General features: G+C 41.2%; 1 protein-coding gene across 5 annotated transcripts in view; it reads left to right on the top strand.

Moving 5' to 3' along the window:
* The window catches only part of cdkal1 (CDK5 regulatory subunit associated protein 1-like 1), a 620,961-nt gene extending 608,325 nt beyond the window's left edge, over positions 1–12,636 (top strand). For all 5 annotated transcript variants that reach the window (XM_059653106.1, XM_048562402.2, XM_048562395.2 and 2 more), the window contains one exon: positions 12,160–12,636. In XM_059653106.1, the coding sequence (XP_059509089.1) occupies positions 12,160–12,327 (168 nt within the window). In that variant the 3' untranslated portion in view covers positions 12,328–12,636. The remainder of the gene's footprint in view (positions 1–12,159) is intronic.
* Positions 12,637–16,220: the final 3,584 nt, after the last annotated feature.

Genomic DNA, 16,220 nt, shown 5'->3' with positions numbered 1-16,220 from the left:
GATTTTGCTCAGTATGCAGCTGACATGAAGAAGACATGATCATTGACCATGCTGAGGGCACTTGTGGAAGTTCAGGAAATTAATGATGAGATTTTTAATCTATTTGCTTGTTTAGTTAACAGATAATTATGTCTGTCCATTTTAAAAAGCCCATTATGGTTTCTTTTCAGTTAACTTAGTGCTTTGGAAACAGTTTTAGTTGAATTTGAGACAGTTCCCTCAAGAAAATAAATTTGAGCCAACACCGACATCCTCTAATGAGGCATCTTATTGTGGCTTGATAACAAGACCATATTGCAGTCATTTCCAGTACTGTCTAGGAGAACCTAGCTGGTGGAAATTTAATAGGGTTGCACAGCTTCTTAAAGCATTAGTATGGTGTGCCTCCAGAATGTTCTGTCACACACACGATGTTCCTAACCTACGCTGTGTAAACATTGAAATGCAACACGATCATTTTCTATTAACTGATGGAGCAAAGTAAGTTGAGACCTGGAACAAATTGCCATCTTTCTCATGGATAGTTTATTTGTCAGAAAGGCCATAAATGGGAAAAAATACAACTGTATAACCACAATCCATTTTGGTGTTCAGAGAAATCCATTGATGATGAGTGCACCTTCTCCAATAGCCTCAAGTTATATTGAGCTGAATGAACCAGAAGGTTCCATGTTGGTTTCTCAATCTGTAAGCTAATCTCTCATTGTTCTGAGGAAGGGTCACCAGACCCAAAACATTAAGAACATAGAACATAGAACAGTACAGCACAGAACAGGCCCTTCAGCCCACAATGTTGTGCCGACCATTGATCCTCATGTATGCACCCTCAAATTTCTGTGACCATATGCATGTCCAGCAGTCTCTTAAATGTTCCCATTGGCCTTGCTTCCACAACTGCTGCTGGCAACGCATTCCATGCTCTCACAACTCTCTGTGTAAAGAACCCGCCTCTGACATCCCCTCTATACTTTCCTCCAACCAACTTAAAACTATGACCCCTCATGTTAGCCTTTTCTGCCATGGGAAATAGTATCTGGCTATCAACTCTATCTATGCCTCTCATTATCTTGTATACCTCAATTAGGACCCCTCTCCTCCTCCTTTTCTCCAATGAAAAGAGTCCGAGCTTAGTCAACCTCTCTTCATAATATAAGACCTCCAGTCCAGGCAGCATCCTCTGAACCCTCTCCAAAGCATCCACATCTTTCCTATAATAGGGCGACCAGAACTGGACGCAGTATTCCAAGTGCGGTCTAAGCAAAGTTTTACAGAACTGCAACAAGATCTCACAACTCTTAAACTCAATCCCCCTGTTAATGAAAGCCAAAACACCATATGCTTTCTTAACAACCCTGTCCACTTGTGTGGCCATTTTAAGGGATCTATGTATCTGCACACCAAGATCCCTCTGTTCCTCCACACTGCTAAGAATCCTATCCTTAATCCTTTACTCAGCTTTCAAATTCGACCTTCCAAAATGCATCACCTCGCATTTATCCAGGTTGAACTCCATCTGCCACCTCTCAGCCCATCTCTGCATCCTGTCAATGTCCCGCTGCAGTCTACAACAGCCCTCTATACTGTCAACGACACCTCCAACCTTAGTGTCGTCTGCAAACTTGTTAACCCATCCTTCAATCCCCTCATCCAAGTCATTAATAAAAATTACAAACAGTAGAGGCCCAAGGACAGAGCCCTGTGGAACACCACTCACCCCCGACTTCCAGGCAGAATATTTTCCTTCTATACCACTCGCTGTCTTCTGTTGGCCAGCCAATTCTGTATCCAGACAGCTAAGTTCCCCTGTATCCCATTCCTCCTGACCTTCTGAATGAGCCTACAATGGGGAACCTTATCAAATGCCTTACTGAAGTCCATATACGCCACATCCACAGCTCAACCCTCATCAATTTTTCTAGTCCATCCTCAAAGAACTCGATAAGGTTTGTGAGGCATGACTTGCCCCTCTCAAAGCCGTGTTGACTGCATTTCATCAAGCCATGCTCTTCCAGATGATCATAAATCCTATACCTCCAGAATCCTTTCTAACACCTTGCAGACGACAGACGTGAGACTTACTGGTCTGTAATTGCCGGGGATTTCCCTATTTCCTTTCTTGAAGAGAGGAATTACATTTGCCTCTCTCCAGTCCTCAGGTACGACTCCAGTGGAGAGCGAGGATGCAAAGATCTTCGCAAGTGGCAAAGCAATTGCATTTCTTGTTTCCCAAAGCAGCCGAGGACAAATCTGGTCTGGGCCTGGCGACTTGTCAATCTTAATGTTTGACAAAATTTTCAGCACATCAGCTTCCTCTATCTCTATCCATTCCAGCATGCACACCTGCTCTTCAAAGGTTTCATTCACTACAAAGTTGGTTTCTTTCGTAAAGACAGAAGCAAAAAACTCCTTTGGGGCTTCCCCTACCACCTCAGACTCCACACACAAGTTCCCTATGCTATCCCTGATCAGCCCTACTCTTTCTTTGACCATTCTCTTATTCCTCACATAAGTGTAAAATGCCTTTGTGTTCTCCCTAATCCGTTCTGCCAAGCCTTTCTCGTGCCCCCTCCTGGCTCTCCTCAGTCCATTTTTGAGCTCTTTCCTCGCCTGCCTGTAATCCTCTAGAGCTGAACTTGACCCTAGCTTCCTCCACCTTATGTAAGCTACCTTCTTTCTTTTGACAAGAAGCTGCACTGCTCTCGTCATCCAAGGTTCCTTTATCTTACCCCTTCTTGCCTGTCTCAGAGGGACATATTTATTCATCACTCGCAACAACTGTTCCTTAAACAGTCTCCACATGTCTATAGTGCCTTTACCATGGAACAATTGCTCCCAGTCCATGCTTCCTAACTCATGTCTAATCGCATCATAGTTTCCTCTTCCCCAATTAAATATCCTCCCATTTTGCCTAATCCTCTCCTTCTCCATAGCTATGTAGAATGTGAGGCAGTTATGGTCACTATCACCAAAATGCTCTCCCACCACAAGATCTGATACCTGCCCCGGCTCGTTTCCGAGCACCAAGTCTAGAGTGGCCTCTCCCCTCGTCGGCCTGTCAACGTACTGAGTTAGGAAACCCTCCTGAACACATCTTACAAAAACAGCTCCATTCAAATCTTCTGCTCGAAGGAGGTTCCAATCAATATTGGGAAAGTTAAAGTCACCCATTACAGCAACCCTACTACGTCCACACTTTTCCAAAATCTGCCGACCTATGCTTTCTTCAATCTCCCTGCTGCTGTTGGGGGGCCTGTAGTAAACCCCTAACGAGGTGATCTCCCTGCTGCTATTGGGGGGCCTGTAGTAAACCCCTAACGAGGTGACTACTCCCTTGCTGTTCCTAATTTACACCCATACTGACTCAGTAGGCAGATCTTCCTCGACAAAGGAAGCTTCTGTAGCTGTGATACCCTCTCTGATTAGTAGTGCTGCACCCCCTCCTCTTTTTCCCCCCTCCCTATTCTTTTTAAATGCTCTAAACCCTGGAACATCCAGCAACCATTCCTGCCCCTGAGAAACCCATGTCTGTTATGGCCACAACATCATAGCACCAGGTACTGATCCATGCTCTAAGTTCATCACTTTTATTCCTGATATTCCTTGCGTTAAAGCAGACACACTTTAACTGATCCCTTGGTTCCTTCCCAGGAAAATCCTGATTTTTTTTCTTCATAGATGCTGCCAGACCTACTGAGCTTTTTGAGCAACTTATTTATTGTCATTCTCCCTGGGTAGACAGCTGTAAAATTAGACATGAATCTTAATTCTTCGCCATTTTCTTAAAATATAAAGTAAAGCATCATCTCATTGCAATTTGTAGGAAATGAGGTGAATATTGTAATTTAGTTCAGTCAGCTCAGCGCTCAGAAGTACTGAAAAGGTCAGATTGTTACTAAATAATTTCACAATTTTACAACATCAGAATCATTTTCCTGCTTTGATGATTCTGGTCTAAAACAGTGGAGTTACTGCACTGACTTGAAGTAAAAACAATCACAAATGAGTGTTGCCATTCCTTTTCAACTTTTTCTACACTTAAGATGTAGGATCATGTTTGTAAATTTAATCTCCAGTGCACAGAAACATTGATCCTTCATGTAATTTCCACTGTTAAAATTCAGTTTTTCTTTAATGTCTTTTATGTGGGTATGCATACATTAACATTTGGCCATACCCGCCTAATCATACTTGCATTCAAGTTAGGTGCCTAACTGGCCTTTGGTGTTTATGGGTGTATTTAATTGTGCACAAGCAGCAGTTTTGTATGTTAAGAAATTATTGACAAATAGAGACTCAATTTTTTTTGTTTGTCTGAAGGTTTAACTGGCTCCTGTGTGGATATTGAGTTTCATTTGTTTGTGAAACTTTAAATATAATTATTCTGTTGCAAGTACTTCAGCAAGACTTTGAGAAGGTGACCAAACAGGTAGATGAGAGTAAACCGGTTGATGTGGTGTATATGGATTTCAGCAAGGCGTTCGATAAGGTTCCCCACAATAGGCTATTGTACAAAATGCGGAGGAATGAAATTGTGGGAGATATAGCAGTTTGGATCGGAAATTGGCTTGCTGAAAGAAGACAGAGGGTGGTGGTTGATGGGAAATGTTCATCCTGGAAACCAGTTACCAGTGGTGTACCGCAAGGGTCGGTTTGGGTCCACTGCTGTTTGTCATTTTTATAAATGACCTGGATGAGGGCGTAGAAGGATGGGTTAGTAAATTTGCAGACGACACTAAGGTCAGTGGAGTTATGGATAGTGACGAAGGATGCTGTAGGTTGCAGAGAGACATAGATAAGCTGCAGAGCTGGGCTGAGAGGTGGCAAATGGAGTTTAATGCAGACAAGTGTGAGGTGATGCACTTTGGTAGGAGTAACCAGAAGGCAAAGTACAGGGCTAATGGTAAGATTCTTAGCAGTGTAGATGAGCAGAGAGATCTTGGTGTCCATGTATACAGATCCTTGAAAGTTGCCACCCAGGTTGACAGAGCTGTTAAGAAGGCATACAGTGTTTTAGCTTTTATTAATAGAGGGATCGAGTTCCGGAACCAAGAGGTTATGGTGAAGCTGTACAAAACTCTGGTGCGGCCGCACTTGGAGTATTGTCTACAGTTCTGGTCACCGCATTATAAGAAGGATGTGGAAGCTTTGGAAAGGGTGCAGAGGAGATTTACTCGGATGTTGCCTGGTATGGAGGGAAGGTCTTATGAGGAAAGGCTGAGGGACTTGAGGCTGTTTTCATTAGAGAGAAGAAGGTTGAGAGGTGACTTAATTGAAACATATAAAATAATCAGAGGGTTAGATAGGGTGGATAGGGAGAGCCTTTTTCCTAGGATGGTGACAGCGAGCACGAGGGGGCATAGCTTTAAATTGAGGGGTGAAAGATATAGGACAGATGTCAGAGGTAGTTTCTTTACTCAGAAAGTAGTAAGGGAATGGAACGCTTTGCCTGCAACGGTAGTAGATTCGCCAACTTTAAGTACATTTAAGTCGTCATTGGACAAGCATATGGATGTACATGGAATAGTGTAGGTTAGATGGGCTTGAGATCGATATGACAGGTCGGCACAACGTCGAAGGCCGAAGGGCCTGTACTGTGCTGTAATGTTCTATGTTCTATGTTATGACTCTACAATTGTGGAAGTTTTTCAACTTATTATATGATACTATTGCAGCACGTGATTTAAGGGAACACATTCCATTGTTTAATTTTCTATAAAATCACCTAGAGTCAAAAAGCAAAAGTTTTAAATTTTGCTAATGGCTAGCTCATAAATTTCTTTCTTTATTATCTAATTGTTTACACTGTTCCAAATATCTATGATGACTCAACATTTCCTAGGCAGGATGCAAAAAAAAAGCTTATCCTCCAATATCAGATGACTTTTGTTTTCTGACACTTAATCCAACCTTTTTCTTATCATTGTCATTGTTCTACTTTCCATTTTATAACTCAGCTCAGCTTATTTGATAGCACATTTGACTTTGAAATCAATGGCTGCAGTTTCAAACCTCAAAATAAGAATTTGAATTTGAAATCTAAGCTGACACTTCAGTGATATTTAAAATGTTACTTTGGTGAGGCCTGTCATACTTCAGGCAAGCTTTGAAAGCAAAGCTTCTTCACTTGTTCCAAAAGTTCAGGTGTACATTTGGGTGGCCTAATTTTAGACAAGGGCAGAAGACTTACTGTGGTGTGTTCCAGGAAAATCTATTCTTGGCAAGTTCTTCTGCGTTTATATTTAGTTTGAAGTTGCTGATGACATTAGCAGAACATAACAGTAACTGAATGTCTCATTGCATTATTCAAAGAAACCTCCCAAGGATTGAATTAATATTCTTTTCTACCCTCCATCATCAAAACCAGATGATCTGTTAATGATCTTGTTGCTGTTTATGAAATTTTTCAAGGCAAAATAGCAGGTGTATTTATCTAGCTAGCTGTCATAACTAATCCCCTTAGAAGCATTTATTTGCCTGCCTTTCGTATGGCCTTTGCTCCTTAGAATGTTCTCCATGCATCTCCTGCTCTGGAGCTATGCTGTACAGTCTTCCTCTTCTCCATTTTATTAGTTTCGTTAAAATCAAGACTTATTATTCATCTTTCTATTCTAACCCTTCTTACAAAGACTGTGAAAGCTGTACTGCCTCTTTTACTCAGGCTTCCTTTCTGCGACAGTCTTTCGATTTTCAAAATGTGAGATCAGCTTTACCTAATCGGTATTTCCAAACTGTTAATACATTCTCTCTTGATCCTCCCAACTTCGGCAATGCTGCCGACTATGACTGTGACTGTTCACTTAGATTTCTCACACAACATAATCCCAACCTTGGGCAAGATACATTGGAAGAACTGCATAATTAATAAATGAGTCACCCCAGCCCTCTATTTTGCACCATCAGGTGGATAACCTGTAACATATATTCTAACTAATGAAAGTAGATTTTTCGGCCAGTCATTTGGCTAAAGGATGGAACATGAACCAAAGAAAATCGATGAAGGCAAATTAAATTTCTTCAGATGTTGGCAGAAGGCAGCAAGCAAATAAACACAGTGCAGTGTATTTTACAGAATTTAAATTAAAACTGATGGATCCAAGATGGAATTCACAATAACATTCAGGATTAGAGTTTTTTCTGATTTTTGAAGTGGCTTTGGTTGAGTAGTTTTGGAAGATCGAGCTCCACTTCTTTGAGTGGCCAGTACCAATGTCAAATTCCCATGACAACTTGAAAGTTTGTGCCCAAGTTGGCAGTTGAGCGAAGTATTTTAAAGGAACCATGCAATTCAACCAATTGCCTGGATGCTCCAAAACAAAAAAAATTACAGGTTACATTGGGCACTGCTTTCATGATTGATTGAATGCTTGATCTCTTTTATTTGCTTTGATTTTGAAATATAACAGAAATGCAAGTTACGACCAAGGCTCAAATTTTCACTCCTAGACTCTCGACTCAGAGTTAGGAACATTCCTGACAACACTTACTTGACTTCACAGCAGTGCTTGCTATGTTCTGATTTCCTTCCCTGGGACAAATGTTAACAGGGTTTGGGCCTCCATTCCACATAATCGTAGAATCCCTACTAAAGTGGCTATTTGATCTAATCTGCACTGACTTTCCAAAGTTTATCCCACCCAAACCTAGGCTTCAATACTATCCCCTTAAGTCTGCATTTACCATGGCTAGTCCACCTAACCTGTACATTTCTGGATACAACAGGGCAATTTAGCATGGCTAATCCACCCAATCGTCTCTCGACTGTGGGAGGAAGCTCACTCACGAGGAAAACATGAAAGCTTTACGCTGACAGTTGGCCAAGGCTGGAATCAAACATGCGTCCCCAGCGCTATGAAACAGCAGTGCTAACCACTAAGACACCGTGCTGACAGTCAAACAGTCATTTGCAGTGGCTGGCAGATGAGGCAGGCTGTGTTAAAGTCCTGCCTTGGGTGATCCAGGGCTTCATCCAAGTTGTTTAAAAAAAGTACCCTGGCCTTCACCCCACTTTCCCCAACTTCCATTACTCAGACCACCTCAAGGCGCCCTGACTCATCCCCATGCTTAGCCAAATTACAGGGTAGATGTGAAAAGGTTGTTATCCCTAGGGGGAGAATCTAGGATCAAAGGGCACTATTTCAGAATAAAAGGTCATCTCTCAGAATGTGGTGAATCTGTCGAATTCTTTAACACTGAGGACTGCAGAGGCTGGGTTACTAAGTATTTTCACAACTGAGATAGAGATATTTTTAATCAGTAAGGGAATCCAAAGGTCATGGAGGAAAGGCAGGAAAGTGGATTTGAAATTTTTAGATCAACCCCATAATCACACTGGTGGAGAAGATTCAATGCGTTGAGTGGCCTAATTCTGCTCCTGCATCTTATGGTATTATAGTCTTGTGCCCTCCGTGTGAACTAATGGCCTTCTACCCAATCCTAATGTCCTTTGTGCTCATCCATAATTTTCACATCCATAACCCTCTACAAACCCTTTGCTAACCCATGACCCACTTCCTTTGCTAATCTCATCTTGGCCTCAACTCCATTTTCCTGCCTGCTCTCCAACACCTGTCAACCCAGTACTTATTAAAAATCAGTGTATCTCCTGCTCAAATTTAGCCAGTGTCCCAGCATCCACTGCAGCATGGGATAATGAATTCCTCAGATTCACAACCATTTCCGAAAAGTAACTTCCCGTCTGTGTTTTATATCTATAACTGCCTACCCTAAAACAATGACCTTTTGTTCTAGGTTGCACCAAGTGAGGAAACATCTTTTCTACACCTACTTTGTCAACCCCCTTTAGCATCTTATACCTCAATTGGATTTCCCTTTATTCTTCTGAATTCCTCAGAGTACAGGCCTAAACTGCTCAATCTGACAATATAAGAATAATCCATAATTTCTGGAATCAATGTAGTGAACTTGCTCTGAATTGCCTCCAATACAAGTATCTCCTTCTTCAAGTAAGAGACTACAATTGGATGCAGTCCTCCAGATGCAGTCTCATTAATACAGCAACACTTCGCTATTTTTATACACTCTCAGTTCCTTTAATAATAAATGCTAAATTCCATTTGCCTTCCTAATTGTATGGTGTACCTGCGTACTAATTTTTTGCAATTCATGCACAAGGACAGCACATAGAGTGCAGAAAACAGACCACTACTGGTATTTGTCAAGCCAAAATTCAAGAAAATAATGTTGTCTATCAATAGCAATATTCTAAAGATGCTGTTGTGTCATGTTAATTCTCAACTGTCTTGTTCAATGCAAGGCATAGGGTTAAATAAGTAAAAAGATTACTGATAAAGAGTTGATAATAAATCTTCCTCAGCTATACATGGGGGCAAACATTTTTTTGTGGAAGAAATGGAAAACTGGCTATAGAAAAGAATATCGGGGTATATGACAATCAGCTAACCCAAATGACCAGCTTTCCAACCTGCCCAGAAGTTGAAAATCTCCGTCATATCCATTGTTATGACCAACTTCAGCTTAGAGCTTTGCCAACAAAAAACACCTCATACTTTTTCACTCTTTTGCTGTCTTTTACCATGTGGTTTGATGTCATGCTGAGTTTGGGTTCAAACAGACTGCTTGAGAGAAGCCAAATTCAAGGACCAATTTCAAGCTTAGTTTTAAAAGTAACACTATTTATTATACATGAAATATTCTGATACAGAGTAATCATTAATAATCAAACTAGTCTTAGAGTTACATCTGGTAAAGGCTAAACTGTCATTATTTGGCATTATTTTGACATGAGATTACTTGCCACTTGTCAGCCCAAACCTGGATATCATCCAGATCTTGCTTCGATAGACATGGACTTTTCAGTATCTGAAGAGTCATAAATGTGCTGAACATCATGCAATCTTCAATCAATATGCCACATTTGACCTTATTGTAGAAGGAAAATCATTGATGAAGCATCTGAAGATGGTAGGGTCTGGGGCACGACCGTGAAAAATCTCCTGATGTGAAGATGCCAGTGTTGGACTGGGATGGACAACATCAGAGTCACACGACACCAGGTTATAACCCAATAAGTTTATTTGAAATATTCCATGTTTATGTCCTTCCTGCCATCTGACGAAGGAGTAGCACTCAAAAAGCTTGTGATTTCAAATAAACCTGTTGGACTATAACCTGGTGTTGTGTGACTTCTAACTGAAGAACTCCAGAGATTATCAGGAGCTGAGATGCCTGACTTCCAACAAGCGCAGCCATCTTCCTTTATCCAAGATATGACTTCAACTAGTGGACAGTTTACCCTGATTTCCATTGACTCTTTCTTTACTGGAGTTCCTTGATGCCACAGTGCATCAAATGCAGCTTTGATGTCAAGGGCAGTCACTGTCACCTTTCTGGAGTTCAGTTTGTTTTATCAGTGTTTGAACTTGGACTGTAATGAGTTTAGGACTTGAATGGCTGCTGCTGTCAATGTTGCTCCTATTCTCAGATAACAAAGTGTACAGCTGGATGAACACAGCAGGCCTAGCAGCATCTTAGGAGCACAAAACCTGACATTATGGGCCTAGACCCTTATCAGAAAAGGGGGATGAGGAGACGATTCTGAAATAAGTTTCACAAACTTCAAAATCTCCCCTCCGCCCACTGCATCCTAAAACCAGCCTAGCTCGTCTCCGCCTCCCTAACCTGTTCTTCCTCTCACCGATCCCCTCCTCCCACCTCAAGCCACACCTCCATTTCCTACCTACTAACCTCATCCCACCCCCTTGAACTGTCAGTCCTCCCCAGACTGACTTTTCACCTCCCCACCTATACTCACCTCTCCACCTCCCCACCTATACTCACCTCTACAGACTCCATCCCCGTCCCTTTAACTTGTCTATCTCCTCTCCACCTATCTTCTCCTCTATCCATCTTTGATCCACCTCCCCCCTCTCCCTATTTATTTCAAAACCCTCTCCCCATCCCCCTTTTCTGATGAAGGGTCTGGGCCTGAAACGTCAGCTTTTGTGCTCCTAAGATGCTGCTTGGCCAGCTGTGTTCATCCAGCTCCACACTTTGTTATCGCAAATTCTCCAGCATCTGCAGTTCCCATGATCTCTCTTTGCTCCTATTCCAGTTCATTGTGTTTATCCAATATGTAGACGAGTTGTGGTACTCACAAGGTAAAATAAGCTGCAATGTCGTGTGACTCCAGTAGACATGTTTTTGTGTTCTTCTCTGAATTTGGACCAAAGCCTTGGCTCCAAAGCCTTTTCACCATGTGCATAGTAGTAATTGATATATTAAACAGTAATAATAAGCAATAGTTGCTAAGAAGTCTGACATGAGCTAATATCAGTTCTCAAATACAAATGTTGGCCTTGCCAGTGATGCAAACATCTTACAAAACATTTTCTTAAAAATTCTCCCATCATCTGTACGCTCACTGACTGACATTGGCTTATGTTTGAACAGTACCTTACTTTTAAAATTCGAAAGCATGTTTTCACATTGTCCTGTTTGTCTCACCCCTCCGCACCACTGTTGTGTCCTCCAGTCTCACGACCCTCTTTGATGTCCCATTATTCAACATATTCTTCATTTTTCTAATGTTAGTGGTCATTTCTTCAGCTGCTAAGGCCCTATTTATGGAATCCACTTCTTAAATATCTCCATCTCTGTACCTGTTTCCTCCTCTAAGATTACTGAAAATGTATCTCTTTGGCAAGCTTTTTGTCTATGTACTCTAGTGACTTGCTACATTAGTTTCAATTTTTGCTCTGTAATGCTGCAATGAAGCACCTTGGAGCACATTATGTTAAAGGTGCTATGTAAATACAAATTGTTCTTCTTTTGCTTAACTGAGCTTAATGTGCTCCAGTTGATTTAGTGCCGTCACGATGAAGCTAACTGCTCCTGTTTAGGTGAACATGTTAAGCAGCCTCCAAAATATACAAACAAAGCAGGAATAAGAAATTAACAATGACAATGATGTATATCATCTTTCTGAGCTTGATGAAAGGATTGATAAATTTAGCTATCCATTCTCTTAAAGTTTACACCCTTACAGCCATTTTGTAATGTGATTTCATTCTGTAAAAACTGCTGATCTTCAACATTGGATTTTTCATGCTTATCCAGTAATCTTCACAAATAATGACATCAAATTAACATTAAAATAATTTCTCTGTCTGTTACTTTTAGGAATTCAAGACCATTAATGAGAATGCACATTACTGCTGGAGCAGTGGAAAGTCCTTCAGTGCAGGCCTGATGCCTTGGAACCTGAAATGCCCAAGAGTAAAGATAGTATCTGTAAGCCTGGCTGTGTTGGCAGTGATAACGGCTGTAACTGTAGCAATATTCAGATAGGTCCTTTGATGTCAACTGAACAATTTTCTACCTAAAACGAGATCTGAAACTGTGGTCTCAGTATTTACACACAATACTGAGGACGCTTTAATGAAGGTAGTATATGCTTGAACATTTTATACAAGTTTACCTTGTTTAAAGCAAGTGGGTAACTTTTTTTTTACTTTTCTGTCCATGGTATTGCAATGCAAGATCATGCAGTCGTTAGCCAATGAGAAGAATATTTTTATTCACACTGTAAAATCATGTGTGTTTATGTTTGAGATTTTTAAGTGCATTAGACTTAATAAAGCAGAAATGTTTTGCACACTTCTCTGGTCAGCTATTAATCTGACTACTTTCTTGCTGTGTGTGCAATTCTGTTCTCTTCAGATGTTCATGTTCACAAAACATCACACCAATACTGACTTGTTACAGTAGGTGAAACCTTGCTAATGGGAGCAGGCACAGGAACCAGTCACCTGGCAAGACCTAGACCATTGGCAAAGTGAAGTCTTTAGTAGAAACAGCAGAAGTCTGTCAGCTTTTGTTAACAATTTTAAACCAAGGAATGGAATGAACTGATGAACGTGTGCCACCTCGAGCTGTGTTTTGCCCCCATTTGACAAAAATGTAATTTTCACAAACCATCCTATTTTATATTGAATACTACATTATGACACTTGGCGTACCCCCATGACCCTGACGAACATGGAAGTCAAAGAGCAAAGTTAATGATTATAAGTTTTAAAAAATACTTTTTTATTTGTTTTAATTACAGTGCTTCTAATTAGATTCTTAATAACCAGTTGAACAGGATCATGCTGCATTTTGCAGTTTCAATGCTGCCAAATTGTATTTAATTTGCAATTCTTCTAGTTTCAGGTGTGTATCATTGTTCTGTTTTACCAAATAAGTGTGTTTTTATTGTATTTGATTATATAATTTGTATTATGTACTTTGTCATAAGGGAAATAGTCGCCTAATTAAGTTATAATGAGTAGAATTTAGTTAGTAGATACAGAGCAGTATAGGATCTTGATGCTATGAGTACAATTTTAAATTAAAATTCAAAGATTATCTGTGAAAATCATAGAGAATATACTCTGGTACAGTATTTGTCATTACAACGTCCTTGACTTAGACAATTGATTGAAAAAATTTAATGATTTTATAATATAATTAGAGGAGAAATTTACCAACAAACTGGCCAGGCAGCTAATTATACTAATGAATTCAAAACATCTTTTCCTCTGGCCACACAGTATGAGGGGATGATCACCACCAGCATATTTTTTGCAACACACTTAAGAGTACAATTATCTTCAATACTTTTTTTCTTCAATGCTGGCCTGGAATGATACAGAATAGAAGGATGCCATTCCAGGCTTCATTCCTATGGCCTGTTTGGGAGTGCAGTCCAATCAATTCCGACCATTATTCTTTTCTCGATGCCCTGTAATTATAACAATTAAACAATACTCGTTACATAGTGTTATTCAGCAATATACTTTGTGTTGAACATTAAGGCTTGCATCCTTGTGTAGAAGTAGTGGGGGAAGAGAAAAGCAATAAGAAGGCAAAAAATGAATGGCGAATTTAAAGAATTAAATCGCCTTTTACAATGTTAAATATAATAGTGACTGGCAGCTTCATGAGGTTCCTATGCACTGTGGTCTGAAAATAAATAAGCCCTTTCACCTGGGAGTAATCAGAAGGTTTGTAGGGAAAGGTGAACTGTGTAGAATCTTTACCATCATTTTGATTGCACTTGTATCTAGAGCTGTGCTCTTGACGCCACAACAGCACAACCATGCACTTATACAGAAGCTTTGATGTAGAATTGTGTCTTAAGCCAAGCAGCATCATAGGAGCAGGAAGGCTGACGTTTTGGGCCTAGACCCTTCTTCAGAAATGGGGGAGGGGAAGGGTGTTCTGAAATAAATAGGGAGAGAGGGGGAGGCAGATCGAAGATGGATAGAGGAAAAGATAGGTGGAGAGGAGACAGACAGGTCAAAGAGGCGGGGATGGAGCCAGTAAAGGTGGGCGTAGGTGGAGAGGAGATGGGTCAGTCCAGGGAGGATGGACAGGTCAAGGGGTCAGGATGAGGTTAGTAGGTAGGAAATGGGGGTGTGGTTTGAGGTGGGAGGAGGGGATAGGTGAGAGGAAGAATAGGTTAGGGAGGCAGGACGAGCTGGGCAGGTATTGGGATGTGGTAGGGGGAGGGGAGATTTTGAAACTTGTGAAGTCCACATTGATACCATTGGGCTGCAGGGTTTCCAAGCAGAATATGAGTTGCTGTTCCTGCAACCTTCGGGTGGCATCATTGTGGCACTGCAGGAGGCCCAGTATGGTCATGTCGTCGGGCGAGTTGAAATGGTTTGCGACTGGGAGGTGCAGTTGTTTATTGCAAACCGAGCGTAGGGGTTCTGCAAAGCGGTCCCCAAGCCTCCGCTTGGTTTCCCCGATGTAGGGGGATGCAACAACGGGAACAGCGGATGCAGTATACCACACTGGCAGATGTGCAGCTGAACATCTGCTTGATGTGGAAAGTCTTCTTGGGGCCTGCCATGGGGGTGAGGGAGGAGGTGTGGGGGCAGATGTAGCACTTCCTGTAGTTGCAGGTAAAGGTGCCGGGTGTGGTGGGGCTGGAGGGGAGTGTGGAGCAGACAAGGGAGTCACAGAGATAGTGGTCCTTCCAGAAAGCAGACAAGAGTGGGGAGGGAAAAATGTCTTTGGTGGTGGGGTCAGATTGCAGATGGCGGAAGTGTCGAGGATGATGCTTTGGATCCGGAGGTTGGTGGGGTGGTATGTGAGGACGAGGGGGATTCTTTTTTGGCTGTTATTGCGGGGACGGAGTGTCAGGGATGAGTCACGGGAAATGCGGGAGACACGGTCAAGGGCATTTTCAACCACTGCGGGGGGGAGGTTGCAGTCCTTGTAAAACGAGGACATCTGAGATGTACGGGAGTGGAATGCCTCGTCCTGGGAGCAGATGCTGCGGAGGCAAAGGAAGATTACTCCTGCTGGAATTTGGAAGAGGATCATTGTTTAAATTAATTACAGGTATTTGGAAATTTTTTTTTCTTATGGTTGTGAGTCTTTGAGTCTTCCCCAAAAGGTAGAGAGCCAGCACCATTGAATATTTTCAAAACTGAGGGAAATTCTTCATAAGTAAATGTTGGAAGGTAACTGGCATAGGTGAACATGTGGATTTGAGGTTACAATCATAACCTTAATGAATGACAGACTAGGCTGAAGGGTCTTAATTTGTATGTATATTTGTATGTGATCCATGCTGTATCACCCATTGTGTTTGAAGTTGCCAGTCCACCTCTGGTTTAGTTCTTTATAGTATTCGTTGATAACTAAGCTATGCTTCTTATCGATATCAAGGTATGAAGAAATATCTGAATGACTGCCAACTTTTCACATTATTTCAAATGCACCAGAACAAACTAGCATTCACATTTGGGTCACTGCTGAATAGTTTCTGAAATTGTTCCAAAACAAGCATGACATTGGCATGTTGGATTTAATACAGGTTGTATCAATATTTCATCATCACTGAAAAGGAAACAACTCACCTTGCAACAGAGGTTGCAACATAGGTGACAGGTTTATTTGTTTCTTCCTGTTCAACATCTGAGATCTAAATTGTGTGGATCACTTATTCTGTGAAGGTCAATTTGAATTTTGGGATAAAGCAGTTGGAGTTCTACAACGTTCTGTCTAGTGATAAGGTGTAATGTCGCTGTCAGGTGAATGACATAAGGTAATTGGATATGGACACAATGGAAATAAAAGGTGAACAATGGAGATTACATCAGGTGAGAGAACAGACCTTTAGCTCTGAAATAGTATAAATGAGCAGAATTGCAGAGAAGAAATATAAAATAAGAAAACGTGAGAAA

The sequence above is a fragment of the Stegostoma tigrinum genome, chromosome 2 (genome assembly GCF_030684315.1).
Source record: "Stegostoma tigrinum isolate sSteTig4 chromosome 2, sSteTig4.hap1, whole genome shotgun sequence".
Classification (NCBI taxonomy): Eukaryota; Metazoa; Chordata; class Chondrichthyes; order Orectolobiformes; family Stegostomatidae; genus Stegostoma; species Stegostoma tigrinum.
This window is presented reverse-complemented; position numbering and strand designations above follow the sequence as displayed.